Consider the following 14858-nt stretch of genomic DNA (forward strand, 5'->3'; position numbering starts at 1 on the left):
GCTAAGTAATGGGGAGAGTCATCTCCGAGGACCAGTTCCTGTCCTTGCCCACCCAGCTGTGCTTTGGCAAGTGTAGTCAGTCCTTTTGATGCCCACTCTTTAGTCTTATATTTCCTTCCAGGAATAGTCCGGGAACTAAAACCTGGTAAGTGAACCTTTTCATCATATGTGGTCAGCCATGTCTCTTGGGGTGCTATGAAGTCAAAGTCAGAAAGGAACTCCACCAGGTCCCCATCTGTTACTCTCCTCTTCCAACCAACGATATTCAGTGACAGTAACTAGATAGAATCTTTGTGGTTAATATCAGTGGGGGTCATTGGGAAAATATTGTAATTTGAGGTTAAAGAACATGAGTCTTTCAGGAGTGATGTTGTCCAAAATTCCTTCATTGTTGAAAAAAATGCACTGGTTTGAAATTTGTCAACCTTCACTACTACCTTGCTGTTGTATGAGCTCTGACAGGTTTTGAGGTAAGCAGCAATTTGGGTGGGATGCTTTTGCAGGTTGGCAACTCTGAATAGTATCAATGTCCAGAAGGAATGCCTTACCCCTAGGCGATGGTGATCTTCCTGCTAAAATTCTCTCCTTAACCCATTTTGGACTGCCTCATGAGCTATAGCCGTAACAGATAATTTGGGGCTTGTGTCTATTTTTAGAAGCATTGAGCTAAAGGTGTCCTCCTTGTAACTCTGTCCTACTCTACGGCCAGCCTGTTAGTAACTCACAAAGATTTGAACTGCATCTTGCATCTTCTTGTCTATTGGCCTCAATTATGATTCCATTCCTTATGTTCTCTGCATAGTATAGTATTTCATCAGGAAGCAGGGGGAGTATGGTAGAAACTACTCCCAAGGACTCTTTGTTGTTCTTTTACATGTCAATATTCTGTATTAAGATAGGAGGTGAACCAGCAGAAGGTTTCTCAAGATAGGTACTATTTTCTTGGGCAGCTAGAGTGACCAGTTCTATTAAAGGTTTAGCAACTTTATGTGTTATTGATAATAATTCCCTCAGATTGTCTTGCCTTTTTATAATATCCACTTGTTCAGTATCTGGCAAGGTCCTGAAAGAGTTAATCGAGTTTGTCTCTAAGGGTTCTTCAGTAGACTGACTTGCTGTGGGAGGTACAGATTGTTTACTCGGACTGTCTCTTCTCAAGGACAGTGGCGATAGAACGTCCTTGGAGCTACCTACTTTTATGTTGCTACAATTAAACTTTAAGCTAAAAGCACTCTTATTGCCAAGATGAGTTATTAATGGGCTAACTCCCTCTGTGTGAAACACACATAATGGAAAGAATTCAAACTTGCTCAGAAAAGGCTTTATTTTAAACAACATGCTGGCAATAGTAAAATGCTTAAATGTTAGAAGGATTCGTTTAGAGTCTCTCCTGGATGGAAGGAATTCAACCTTCTGCAAATCAGTCAACTGCCTTTCGCAGTGTAGAAGCTGACTGAGGGAGAGAATAGCTGCACTTCTGGATCCCCATTTTCCTCTGTTATTTTGGATTTGTAGAGTAATCTGATTTGACTGTAAGTGACAGTTATGATTTATTTGCCTTTGGTCCAATACTTCCTGGGAGAGTGGTGCTTGCCTCGCACACTCCTCTGGATGTAGGTTTAGATCTCTTAACTTATTCCTCACTTTCTTTTTAGGTTCCAAAGTAGAATCCACCTTTCCACCACTATTAGTGGCGTTTGAGATGCAGTAGTTGCTAGATGTGCTTGTTTTGACTGTCTCAGCAGTAGCATTTGGATGACTGCGTTTAAGCTTAATAAAGGCCTCTTTTAGAGCGTCCACTTTATTGTTAACTGTAGTTAGAAGCTCAAACGTTGGCAGTACTGTTTGTGTCATCAATAGGCATTGCCTGGTTATAATTTCAGTAACATTTTTGTTTTTTAGGTCCTCATCCCTTTGTTGTATAAGCCTTGCAGCAGCTGGGCAAATGGCTGCAATCTGCGAGGAAGAGGCTTCCTCAGACAGAGAAGCAGAAAGATCTAAAAGTTGGGAGCTCTCTATCTCCACCTGTAGATCCCATTCCAGGGGGTCATATCTATTAGAAAGGCTATCAGGAAGAGCGATGGGGGTTGGATATTTATGGCAAGTAGCTGTTTGCTTTTTAGATATCTGTCAACTTTCCGCTGTTTGGTAGTCTTGAGTGAAGTCTGGGAAGCAGAATGTGAGTGCTGCCTCTTCTTCCTTTTCCCCATAGTAAAAATACAGATCTCCAGCAGAACAAGAATGAAAATGAAAATAAAATAAAATGGAATAAAAGCAAAAGAGTTAATTAAAAATTGTCTTTAGAGGGAGCTCTTAGCAACAGATGCTACCTCAACGCCATCTTTCTGGGCTCCCCCGGATATAGTAAAATCAGTTTCCCGCTATAGGACCCTGCTTTAATTTTCTTGAAAGGGTTTTTTTTGTTTTTGGTGCTCCTAAAATTGAAGATGCACATCCAACTACGCTGAGGCCATTGCCATTGCAATTACACATTCCAGGAGAACACTTGAACTTCATCAACCAATTGTCCCCAGTTACTCAGGGTTAAATCCAAGGAATACATTCCTCTCGTTTAGTTCTGCATGTTCTGAAAGATGAAACTCGCAGCAAAGCAAGTGCTCCATTTTTAACAGAGTCTGCCTTCCAGCAGATGTCAGGGTAATTGAAATCACTCATTATTACTATGGCAGGAATTCAGAGGCATTAAAATCTCATCCTTATCCTCATTCCAGAAGCCAGCTCTTGTTTCTTGAAATGTTGGCTCACTCATCTGTACTTGGCCTTCAGCTGACTGAAGCATTGGAGAGTCAACATCTCTTGGTCTTGAAATCCTTTCACTCAGCCCTCGATTTACCTAACAGGAGAGGCAAGTGCCAGGCGAAGCTAAGCCACCACATAAAGGGTTTAAGAGCCAGTTTTCTGGAAGGGCCTCAGCAGGCAACTGGTAGGCCAGAGAAGAACTCTAAAGGGCTGAATTGGACCTGCAGGCCAGAGGTTTTCCATCCCTGCAGACATGCTACAAAATAAGCTCAATATGAAATTGTGCGTTTCCAATAATCTTGTAGACACAAGCAGCATGAACTTGATATTGTGCATGAAATTAAATTCTTGAACAGACCAATTCAGTAATCTCCAGCTAATCTGCCAGTAACAACAAACCTCCTCTTCTCTTTTTCAACATAAAAAAAATACTCACTTTGCCATGCCCTTTTTGTTGTTTTTCTGATGTTGGGAAAACTGGGTTCTAAGGCCAGTTGATGTCATAAGAATATTAGCTTTTAAAGGCAAGTTTCTAGTCTTGCTCAGACAAGGATAAGGGTTGCATGGGAAAGAGAAGGGGGATCCAGTGACAGTCTTTATCCCAGTATGCATGCATTCATCAGATTTTCTTCACTCTTTCTAGCAGTATAATCATAAAATTGCACACTCAGATGCAATAACTGGGATTAGATAAATTGCCAATCCATCATGTGCCTTTCAATTTTAGCTCAGTATGTTGTGTGAACTCAGCCACTGTGGTTTGTAAACCGTGATTTTGCGTATTGTGTGAAACCAATTGTGGTTTCATCAATAAATCATAGATAAGTAAAGCACAACACAAACCTGCCTTATTCATTTCATGCTTTTTCTTAAATTCAGATCTTTCCCTGGTAGTGTAGTGTTATATTTCTAAATCTAAATATATTGGTTTATTCTAAGATGATCACATAGTTTACCAGAAATATGCAGCAAAGTGTTAGTTTCCACCATTCTTTCATGTTGTCTCTTCTCCTTTTCACTCTAAGATGAAATGTATAATTCTGCTTGCATATTAGTGTTTTCTTATCTGTTATGGAGGCTGCTGGATTTACAAGAAGCAGATATGGGCAAAGCTTAAGAAAAAGTTGAAAAAAATTAACATCTTGAAATTGAAGGAAATGAAGATGTGCTTGAATTTCCCTTACCAGGGGTATCCACAGGGGAGGGGGGCAGGGTAAAAAAAAATCAAGATGGCATCTGTGACTGCATGTTAGAAGCTCCACCCCTTTCTAGGTGCATTACATGCAGGACATATATACATATAAGGCAAGGCTTCAATTGCATGGTTGCAGCTGCAATTTGTTTGGTGAGCGTGTGCACACACACATGGACACGCTTGTCCCTTAATGTTGTATCTTTTCTAGTGATCAAACAAAGGACTCTAAACGCAGGAATAGGTATTTCTGCTGCGCGCTTTACTGAATCTTCCAGAATAATTAATTTCAGTGAGTCTGTAAGAATTCGAATACAGCATATACAGCCAGCCCAAAGTAACTGAGTAACAATATAAAATCACAGGCAAGCTTAATCAATCATAACTATAATCCAATACACTGTATTACCTTCCTGTGAATCTCTGGTTACTTGTCTGCATCTTTCTTAAAATGCAACTCAATCATGCTGTAGTTTAATCAATTGGCTCAATCTGAAATCAAACAAATTAGCGCCCTGCCATTTTGTCCATAAAAGTATATGATTGTGTGCTCCTAATATTCAGGTGCCTGAGTTGCTGAGGAAAGAAGCACCTGAAATTTAATTTCCAGCTGACTTTTTTCCGTTAGGAATAAATACAGTGCATTCAGAAAGTATTGAGACCCCCTTCACTTTTTTCAATTTTGTTATGTTGCAGCCTGATACTACAATTGTTCAAATTCATTTTTTTCTCATTAATCTACACTCAGTACCCCATAATGACAAAGTGAAAACAGAATTTTAGAAATGTTTGCAAATGTATGAAAAAGGAAAAACTGAAATATCACATTGGCATAAGTATTCAGACCTTTTGCAACAGCACTTGAAATTTAACTCAGGTGTCTCCCATTTCTCTTGATTGTTGCTGAGCTGTTTCTACACCTTGGTTGGAGTCCACCTGTGGTAAATTAAATTGACATGATTTGGAAAGGCACACACCTCTCTATAGAAGGCCTCACAGCTGACAATGCATACTGTATCAGAACAAAAGCCATGAGGTCAAAGGAACTGCCTGCAGAGCTCAGAGACAGAATTATTGCAAGGCACAGATTTGGGGAAGGCTACAAAAAAATTTCTGCTGCACTAAAGGTTCCCAAGAGCACAGTGGCCTCCATAATTCTCAAATGGAAGAAGTTTGGCACAATCAGGACTCTTCCAAGAGCTGGTCACCTGGCCAAACTGAGCAATCGGGGGAGAAGAGCCATAGTAAGAGAGGTGACCAAGAACCCGATGGTCACTCTGACTGAGCTCCAGAGATCCTGTGTGGAGATGGGACAAAGTTCCAGAAGGACAACCATCACTGCAGCCCTCCACCAATCTGGGCTTTATGGCAGAGTGGCTAGATGGAAGCCTCTCCTCAGTGCAAAACACATGAAAGCCCGCTTGGAGTTTGCAAAAAAGCACCTGTGAGGAACAAGATTCTCTGGTCTGATGAAACCAAGATTGAACTGCTTGACCTCAATTCTTAATGTTATGTCTGGAGGAAACCAGGCACCGATCATCACCTGCCCAATACCATCCCAACAGTGAAGCATGGTGGTGGCAGCATCATGCTGTGGGGGTGCTTTTCAGCAGCAGGGACTGGGAGACTGGTCAGGGTTGAGGGAAAGCTGAATGGAGCAAAGGACAGAGATATCCGCAATGAAAACCTGTTCCACAGTGCTCAGGACCTCAGACTGGGCCGAAGGTTCACCTTCCAACATGACAATGATCCTAAGCATCCTAAGCATCCAGTCAAGACAACACAGGAATGGCTTAGGGACAACTCTGTGAACATCCTAGAGTGACCCAGCCAGAGCCCTGACTTGAACCCTATTGAACATCTCTGGAGAGACCTGAAAACGGCTGTTTACCAACAGTCCCCATCCAACCTGATTGAGCTTGAGAGGATTTGCAAAGAATGGCAGAAAATTGCCCAATCCAGGTGTGCAAAGCTTGTCATGTCATACCGAAAAAGACTCAAGGCTGTAATTGCTGCCAAAGGTGCTTCAACAAAATACTGAGTAAAGGGTCTGAGTACTTAAGTACATGTGATATTTAAGTTTTTTCTTTTTAATAAATTTACAGACATTTCTAAAATTCTGTTTTCACTTTGTCATTATGGGGTACTGAGTGTAGATTAATGAGAAAAAAACATGAATTTGAATGATTGTATATCAGGCTGCAACGTAACAAAATTGAAAAAAGTGAAGGGGGCCTGAAAACTTTCTGAATGCACTGTATATGTTTCTCATATACTTACTTGGCATTTTATTTGATATTTATTGGTTTTCTTTTTTGATCACAAACTGGATAAAGAATGAGATTTCATAGAAACTGCTTTGGAAGGCGAAAAGGCAGAGGAATATAAACTGTGCCCAGGACAAGCTTACATTTTGTTTTATAGCTATCAAATGTCTTACTGATTGTCTGCTCCTAGTCCAGTTTACAGCTTCAGAAAGAACCATAGTCATATTTTAAACTCAACATTAATGTGAATTATCTAAATTAGATAACAACCAATTCAGATGTACCTCCCACTTCCCGCAACTTCTGCCTTTCCCACCCCCATCTTCCTAGGTCCTCATGCTGCCCCACCATTCACCCCATCTTTCTGGCATCTTTTTCCTACTGCTGCTGCCCTCTCTACTGATCTGCCCCACATTTTAATTGCATGTTTTGTTCAATCTAGCACAGAACAACAAAATATGAGATGCAATTTAGAAAAAAAAAATTAGCAACTGGCTCATTAAATACAGTGGTACCTACTTCCCCAAAACTGATGTTGTTCTTCTGCAGTGCTGGAGGTGGAAAGCTGATGTAGTGGTGGGCTGTTTCATATATAGAAGAACCTGAACATGCCATTTATTAAAAATGAGCCAATAGTGTGGAGCTTCAGCAGTCATTTCAATATGAGGGGCACATTCCTGGTTTATACAATGGCACTAAAGCTGCAGTGTGGCAACAAGGGGATGTTTATGACATAGGATAAGTTACAGAATTAGTAGAAAGAGTCTAAAGAAGGGGTGGAACAGGGAGAAGCTTAAGCAGACTAAGGAGATGAAAATGACAGAATAACCAAGAGAAACATTAGCACTACTCTCTTATCACAAGGAAGCAGCACTAGGTACCTTCCTCTGGAATTATCCCTTCTAGAAACTTAATTGCCTCAGCTAAGGTTGAACTCCTCCCATATGAGCAGTTGGAAAAAGAATCCCAACCTTTAACTTCTAAAAGCTGTATTAACCCTAATATGAAATATACGCCTGGAAGAAAACACAAACATGGACTTCTGAAATAAATAATGCTCATATTCATTGCTTTAAGTACACCCTTTCCTACCAAATTCAATTAGTGCAAAAAGGGCAGAATGCTGTCCTCTTAAGTTGATCTCATAAAATCCACAGGCATATTTTGCCCAGGGAGTGGATTATTAAAATTGGCTGGGAAGGAAGGAAGGAAGGAAGGAAGGAAGGAAGGAAGGAAGGAAGGAAGGAAGGAAGGAAGGAAGGAAGGAAGATTGAATAGGGTCTGTGTGGTAGATGAACGAATGGATTAGAGTGAATGGGAAGTACTTTTCACCTGAATATATGCAGAGAACTATCAACAATTGAAACTGGTTTGGTTGGCATAGGTTATGTTTATAATGGGGTCAAATGTATTTAAAAGAAACCAAGAAAGAATATTAATCTGAGAAAGTATTGGCAGATCTAATTGGACTGATGGGAAAATGTAGTAGAAAGGTAAGTAACAACATAGGGTGAATTATCATGAAGACATAAACTACCAGAAAGCTGGAGCAATCAAAGAGATAGCCCTCACATCTAAAAATTACTGTGGCCTCCCTATTCATCAACACCTTTCTATGAATGCATTCTGACCAGCCCCCGTTCCCTTCCTAGAACAAAAGCACTCAGATTTATTTGGTGAAATTAAATTTTTATAGGAGGGACTTGCCTTAGGTTGCCATTCTTCACTTACCAGAATTAAAGGACATTCATTTCCTGTTGCTGGTCATAAATACAAAACTTTCAAAACTTTGAATTTGATGATCCGCCTTACTCACAGAGACACATCCAAATATGCTTTAAAATTTCTGTCAATTTTTATTTGTATTGTTATCGTTTTAAAAATGATCTATGTTTTGTCCCTGCCCAAGAGCTTGGCTTTCTGTTCTTTCTATCTCATAGCATCAGATATTATGAAACAGGATGTAAAATGATACGGCTGAATCTACTCTAGCATTTAGCCACTTTTTATGTACAGAGAACTTTTGGAGGGCTCATCAACCAAATTCTATGAACAATGAATTTCTAAGAAGCAGACCAATGAAGCAGGAAAATTCTCCAGTGATTCACTAATGGTCTCATAACCCCTCAGTGCCCTCTGTAACAGTGATAAAAAAGAGAAGGATCAGCTAAGTTGGGGGGTAAAAGAGAAAGGAAAAGAAAAACAGTTGGAGTAACATAAGGAATGGGAGACCATGTAAGTTGAATGAATGACATGGTCATTCATGGCATATGTCACGGCAGGGCTGGCATATATAGTAAAAGTAAAATAATCCAATCATAAGAAAGTATAGTTACGATTGGGTTGTAATATTTGATTGCCCCCACAGAACCCTGTAGAGTTATGCATTGCTCTGGAGAGCATGGGGGGTGCTCAAAAAGAAACTGCGAACAACTCCTTAAAGCAGAGGTGTCTTTTTCCCAAGACCATGCAGATGTGCTCTGTTACTGCAGGATGATCCTGGGAAAAGCCATATTTGGTCTGAGCTGCAGACAGGTGCAATGTAAGCATTACACTCAATTAGCCATCACCAATACAATGCCCTCTGGATGTGTTGGAGCTAAGACTCCAGTATACCCAGGCAGCATGTTACTGGCCATGCTGGCAACGAATTCTAGGCATTGATTTTCCAAGATATTTGAAAGATACTAATGTAGGGAAGGGTGCAGTCAATTAACAGTTTAATAATTTCATAAGGATGACATCACATCATTAATGTGTTTCATTTTATGTTTATTTATTCTTCAATGGAAGAAACAGGTTACATTTCTGAAACAACTGTAAAAACAATGGAGAGTATCTGATTAAGAAAATGTACCAATTCTTGAAGTTATTGCCAAATACCACTGATTTTAAATTTTATTTCTTTTTGGAGCTTCTGCATATTGAAAGGGGAAGTGGAGATCTGTTCCTGAGGTTGTTTTCAGATATCCTTCACGGAAATGATGACAGCAGTTGATAGTTTGCTGTGGAACCCTTCTTTTAGTTCAAACTCCACAACTCGATTATACTAACAATGTCTGTATAAGAATCTTCAGCTAGAATGTGGTAACCATAAGCATCATTTTTGGCCTTAAAAGGGTTAGCTTTTAAAATTTCTTATAAAACTGGTTGGAGAAGTAGTGTTTAAACAAATTGCCCAGCTCTGGAATAGGCCTGGCCAAACTTTCCAAACAAAGGAATTGATGGTAGCATAGTTAAGAAATCCTAGAGGGGGAAAAAAGATGGAAAATGTGAGAAAATTTAAATCTGCTTCCAGTTTTAACTGAATGATACTTTTTTCCTATGTCTCTGTGTACAGAATAAATATATGACATACTCAGCCAAACCATCAACCCACGGGTATTCTGTCAGAACATGTTGCACACACAAATAACTCCTATATATTTATAGATCTGCAAACAACAACTGAGGCCCTCCAATAATTCAGTAAGACTATCTGAATTGGGCCTAGAGAGGTAAGATTTATGTTTAAGGTTCCTCCATGGTGACAGAAAAGTCAGGCATGACAGCCACAAGTTCAGAGAAGTCCCTTGGAGAATCCCCAGGTCTCAGGGTGCACCCCTGTCCCCAACTTAGAATAGGTTCCAGCACTACAAGCAAGACAAGAAGACTGGGCACTGCTTCAGTAAGGAAAAGAACTACTCGTTCTTACTGTTGTCCAAACATTTTATAATAATAAAACATTAATCTGGCAAAGTAGGTATCCATATAAGCGAGATGGGAAGGAACAATCTTTTTCTCTAACTATATACAAGAAAAAAGTGGAAGGTACTTTTTTTTTTTTTTTGTGCACATTAGCTGATCTTTCCACTCTGGTGCTGAAAATTAGTTTAGTTTTGGGCCAGAGAGCTATTGGGAATACTATTCATTCAGCTTTACTCTCCATGCTGAAGAGGATGGTTTCTCGTGTGGCAAAGGAAAACCCAAAGGTAATGATCACTTGGGACTTCGACTCCACCAAATTGTGAAGATGGTGATCCGATATTGTCACCACTATGCTTGTTAGGGTTAGAACACTTTGGATTCCCTTTCTCCTATCTTTCAAGGTCTATGAGGCTGGCTGTTACTGAAATTGTGAATCCTCAATTTCAGAAAAAAATCCTCCAAAGGAATCGCAGAAGGTAGAACAGAAAGAACTGAGATTCTACTTTATCTAAGCTCCTACTGCTCAGTGTCGTGTCCCCAAATTATGTAAAATTTGGACTATCTCAAGAGTCAGTCTAAAGTTATTTCCTTTAGAGTGTGTAATAATGCAAAAATTGTTGTGTAAAACCCAAAATAATGGATTTTAAAAACAGGCAAGAGAGGTAGCAAATACTTCTAATTCTTCCTTCTTCCCTGCCAGCCTCTGAGTGGATTATACTGTAAAACATTATAAAAATATTTACAATATTTAATATATTACACTTCTATTAACTTACTTCTAAGTGAAAAGATGAAAGAAAAAGAGTTGAGTAATGTGACTGCTACAGGCTACTGAAGCTGATAAAGGTCTCTTTAGCTGATTCTTCAAAAAAATATTTCTGATGAATTTCTAGGTACCATGAGAACAAGAAACTTCTTTGAAAATACAAAAACTATAACGAAAATGTGTTTTGCCAGATTCCAAGAATATAACAGATCCAGAAAAACAAACAGTTTATATTCAAAGAAACCAAAAACTGGGAACTGCTCCATGTTTGGATAGAGTTAATTAGATTTTATTGGGGAAAACAAAGGGGGAGGGAAACATCAAATCATAATAAACTTGTTAGGAAGTCAAAATCAGAATGTAATAAAAAAACAGCTGTCATTATTCTACTCTCAGTAAATCTCTGCTTCAGTCTCCCATCAGGTTAAAACAAGAACAGCCATTTCTGACCCCAGAAATAAGCAGTGATTTGAGAGAGCAGACGGCTTTGGCTATTAGGATGACTTGCCAGACAATAACAACAACTGACTGCCAGAATTAGCTCCTTGGGACAATTTAGGTTCCTTTGAAGTGAATGGCTTTTTGAGCTGGAACTGAGCCCACGTCCAGCTTCAAATCCAAGTCAAAATGACAAAGAGGAAGTCTACTGTGCCATTTTAGTCCCTTAGCATAAGATTACTTTATGTTGGCAGCTGTACTGTTTATCTTGTTGTTTAAAAGCTATTTCACTACATGGTCACAGCTGAATATTTAAACTAGTGGATCTGGTCATGGGTTGCCTCTGACTATAGCAAGACAAGTCTTCACCAGCTCTTAAAACAATTATAGTTCACATGGTTGTGTAATATTATGCCAATGAAAGAGTATATTAAAATATGATTCTCTTCCTATTTATCTCATTATTCAAGAAATATAGTAAATGCCCAAATTATTAACCAGATTTTGGGGGTTAGTTCATCCAAGCAAACCAGATGCATTCCCCACTCACAAATTCAAATGAATTCTCTTAGATAAGACTTGCTGACATTATACAGGAGCAATTTGGAAATAGCTTGTCCCTCTGTGTAAACTCACTTCTAAAATGTGTATTTAAAAAAAATCTGAGTGTTCTAAAGTTAAACAGTTACAGAATTATTTCTTTCCTGGGCCATCTTTTAAAACAGTAATGGGCCACCATTTTGAGGAAAGGGGCGCTTAGGCTTTCTGTAAGGGGCAAGGGCTATATTGGGCAGGTGATGAAGTAAGGGTGTGTGACCATATTACACATTGTGTGAGGCCAGGAGTTTGTTGTTTTCCCACGTTTTGCTGGAAGAGGTAGTTTGTTGAAAAATAAAATAGATTAAGCTAATGTGATGTAGTGATTAAGATGCTGGATTAGGCCTAGGGAGACCCAGATTCAAGTTCTCTATATAGTAAGCTCATTGGAAACTCACTGACTAACTTCAGGACAATTTCTCCTTCTATTTCAAGGCTAGTTGTTCTGGAGATAAAATGAAGGGAGATCTCATATAAGTTTCCTTGAGATTCTGGATTAAAGGCAGGATATAACTCTTATTTTTTTCTTTCTGGTGTTTAGGATATAACTCTAATGAATAATAATAAATAATTTAGAAGATCTATCACAACGTTGTACATTTCCTACCTTAAAATGGAATGCCACCAATTTGTGTTAATTATTGGAGAGAGCTCTTAGAGTCCCCCCACCCCACCCCAAACGAGACTCAAGGTTACTAATATCTATTCTAAAGCCTCAGTTTTCACATTTTGGGGAAGGAGAGCCTTCCTGAATAGAAATGGTTCTTTTTTTAGAAGACAATCTATTATATTATACAGCCAACCTTTTTTTCTATTCGGTTGCAATTAGTACTAAGAAATCTGCCAATATCTCTTACGACAAGCCAGCATAGGAATGAAACCTTTCTACCTTACAGTTTTGAAGTAGTTGCAAATAATAAGCAAAGAATCAAATAAATTAACAACTTCATAAACTTGTATTACGCTCTTCCAATCAGAATGTCAAAGAAATATTTTAAATCCATTATAGTTGATATAGTTCATAGGTAACCTGAAAGCTAGCAAAGTGAATATTCTCTGATATTCTAATCCTAATTCCCATTACATATTTTACTAAGAGGATATCCAATTTCTTGGAAGTAAACCCCCACGGAACTTAATAGGAACTACTTCTTAGTTGACATATACACTATTGCACTGTAAATTATCTTACATGTTCAATAATTTAACCCAGGCTCTCTGGTGCCCCATTTATGATGGATTATATTGACCATGCTGACTACATATAATAGAAGTATAGCCTAATATTTCTGAAAGGCAACCAGTTAAGGAAGACTTGACCAACAAAGTACCAACTTGAGAGTACTTTTACAAACAAATATATGAAATTTTGAAATATATTTGTAAACCTCCCATTTATATTTTGAAATATGAATGTTTATTTCCATTCTTAAGCCTCTAAATAAGTTCTCAAAGAATGATCCTTTAGGCAGCTCCTAAGTATGATTTGGGCTTATTATCACTGAAGGTGTTTCTATTGTTCAACTGATGTGTACTCATGTATAACAAAAACAACACCATCCATACATAAAGAAGAAGTAATAGGAGGCTTGGAAATGTTCTAGAGTATTTTGTAGAAATAGTGGAAATCTTTAGAAAGGAACAGTGAACGGAAAGTGGGAATTATTGAAATTAGCCAGATGAGGATAAAATGGCCCCAAATTCTGATTGACTGACTGATTGACAGGAAGAAAACAAGTCAGATTATGGAAAAATGGAAAGGGATAGGGTAGAAGTCCAAATAAAGAAGATGTCACTCTGTAATACACTGCTGAAAGCTCCACCTATATTTACTGTTTGGATTAAAGCTAACAGTCTGCATCTACAAAATAATATAAACACAATTGTCATAGTTCTTAGTAGTGGGATTGACTATAATAAACTATTATTAATAATCAGAGTCTATCATTATTACTGAGAAAGGAGGCTGTAGCAACAGAAGCAGTAATGACATCATACTAGATTTTGTAACTGCTACTTGGACCTTTAACAACTTCATATTTTTGTAGTGATATTAAAGAGTATGCAGAGTTTGTTACTTTACATTAATCAACAATAACTTTTTTGCATAAAGTTATTCAATATCTACAAGTGTTATCTAAAAGAGGAAAAATAAAACTTTGTAGCATATAATTCATATTGACAAAAATACTACTCTGAAACATTCCTTCATTCATGTCTTTACAAATACAATAATTCTTGAAATACGTCTTAAGTTTGGGAAAAACTAAATACTATTCATGTATATAGCCATTTTGTAATATAATTAGAATTGCACTGGATTGTGTCTTCTAAACTATTATAACCAAAGGCTGATAATCCAAACCTGAATGCTAAAATTCCCATTAATTTTGTAAGAAAGCACATTCATTTTCTGATCCTATTAACTTTCAAGAGAATATAGTCTAATATAGTCATACTGACTAGACCAATAGACTCAATGACCTTTTTAACGAATTGACAATTTGACTGTCATATAGGTTAATCAGCTTATGTACATAATTCAAAGGCAGCAAATGACATTAACCAAGATCAGTATATTGAGGAGTATTTTTCCGATTCAGCTAAAGCAATCCAATGTCCCAGTCTACCCATATAGTCAGTGAACCCAGAAGCAGCTTCATGCATATATATCTCTAACCTAGATTGGCATGCCAACAAGTGCAGTATGCAATTCCCCAGCCTAATCCAAAAGCTAAAAAATATTTATCCAAACTGATCTAGTAAATTTTGGACACTATGTATAGTAGATACACTGAGCAACATGGGTCTCAGGGAACATAAGCAGCTCCTCAGTTGGATTAATACAGTCCTGCTCCTCAATGTTTAGCATTTTTGAAAACAAAGCAAAGGGGCAAATAGATCTAAAAAACTTAATACAAAAACTCTAAAGGGCCAAGAAATCCATCCATGTCCACTGGATGATGATATAGCTGCATCGCTCATTGACTAAATCTTGGTTTAGTGATGAACAAGCTGGACAATTATGACCAACATATGGAAGTATGCAGGAGATCCTGGATTGAAGAATGTCTAGATAAGAGGGGGGAAATCTCTGAACTTTCAGCAGTGTATTATAGTGTGGCCTCTTCTATTATGTTGAGATGGAAAA

At 38.2% G+C, this 14858-nt stretch overlaps 1 protein-coding gene across 2 annotated transcripts in view; it reads right to left on the reverse strand.

The window, feature by feature from the left end:
• Positions 1–8983: 8983 nt before the first annotated feature.
• Positions 8984–14858, reverse strand: part of SPATA17 (spermatogenesis associated 17) — a 92199-nt gene continuing 86324 nt past the window's right edge. For both annotated transcript variants that reach the window (XM_088146602.1, XM_007423312.3), the window contains exon 10: positions 8984–9465. In XM_088146602.1, the coding sequence (XP_088002728.1) occupies positions 9385–9465 (81 nt within the window). In that variant the 3' untranslated portion in view covers positions 8984–9384. The remainder of the gene's footprint in view (positions 9466–14858) is intronic.

This window comes from Python bivittatus, unplaced genomic scaffold, assembly GCF_059951505.1.
Source record: "Python bivittatus isolate LINGU-HERP-01145 unplaced genomic scaffold, Pbiv_v1 ctg000020_np1212, whole genome shotgun sequence".
Taxonomy (NCBI): domain Eukaryota; kingdom Metazoa; phylum Chordata; class Lepidosauria; order Squamata; family Pythonidae; genus Python; species Python bivittatus.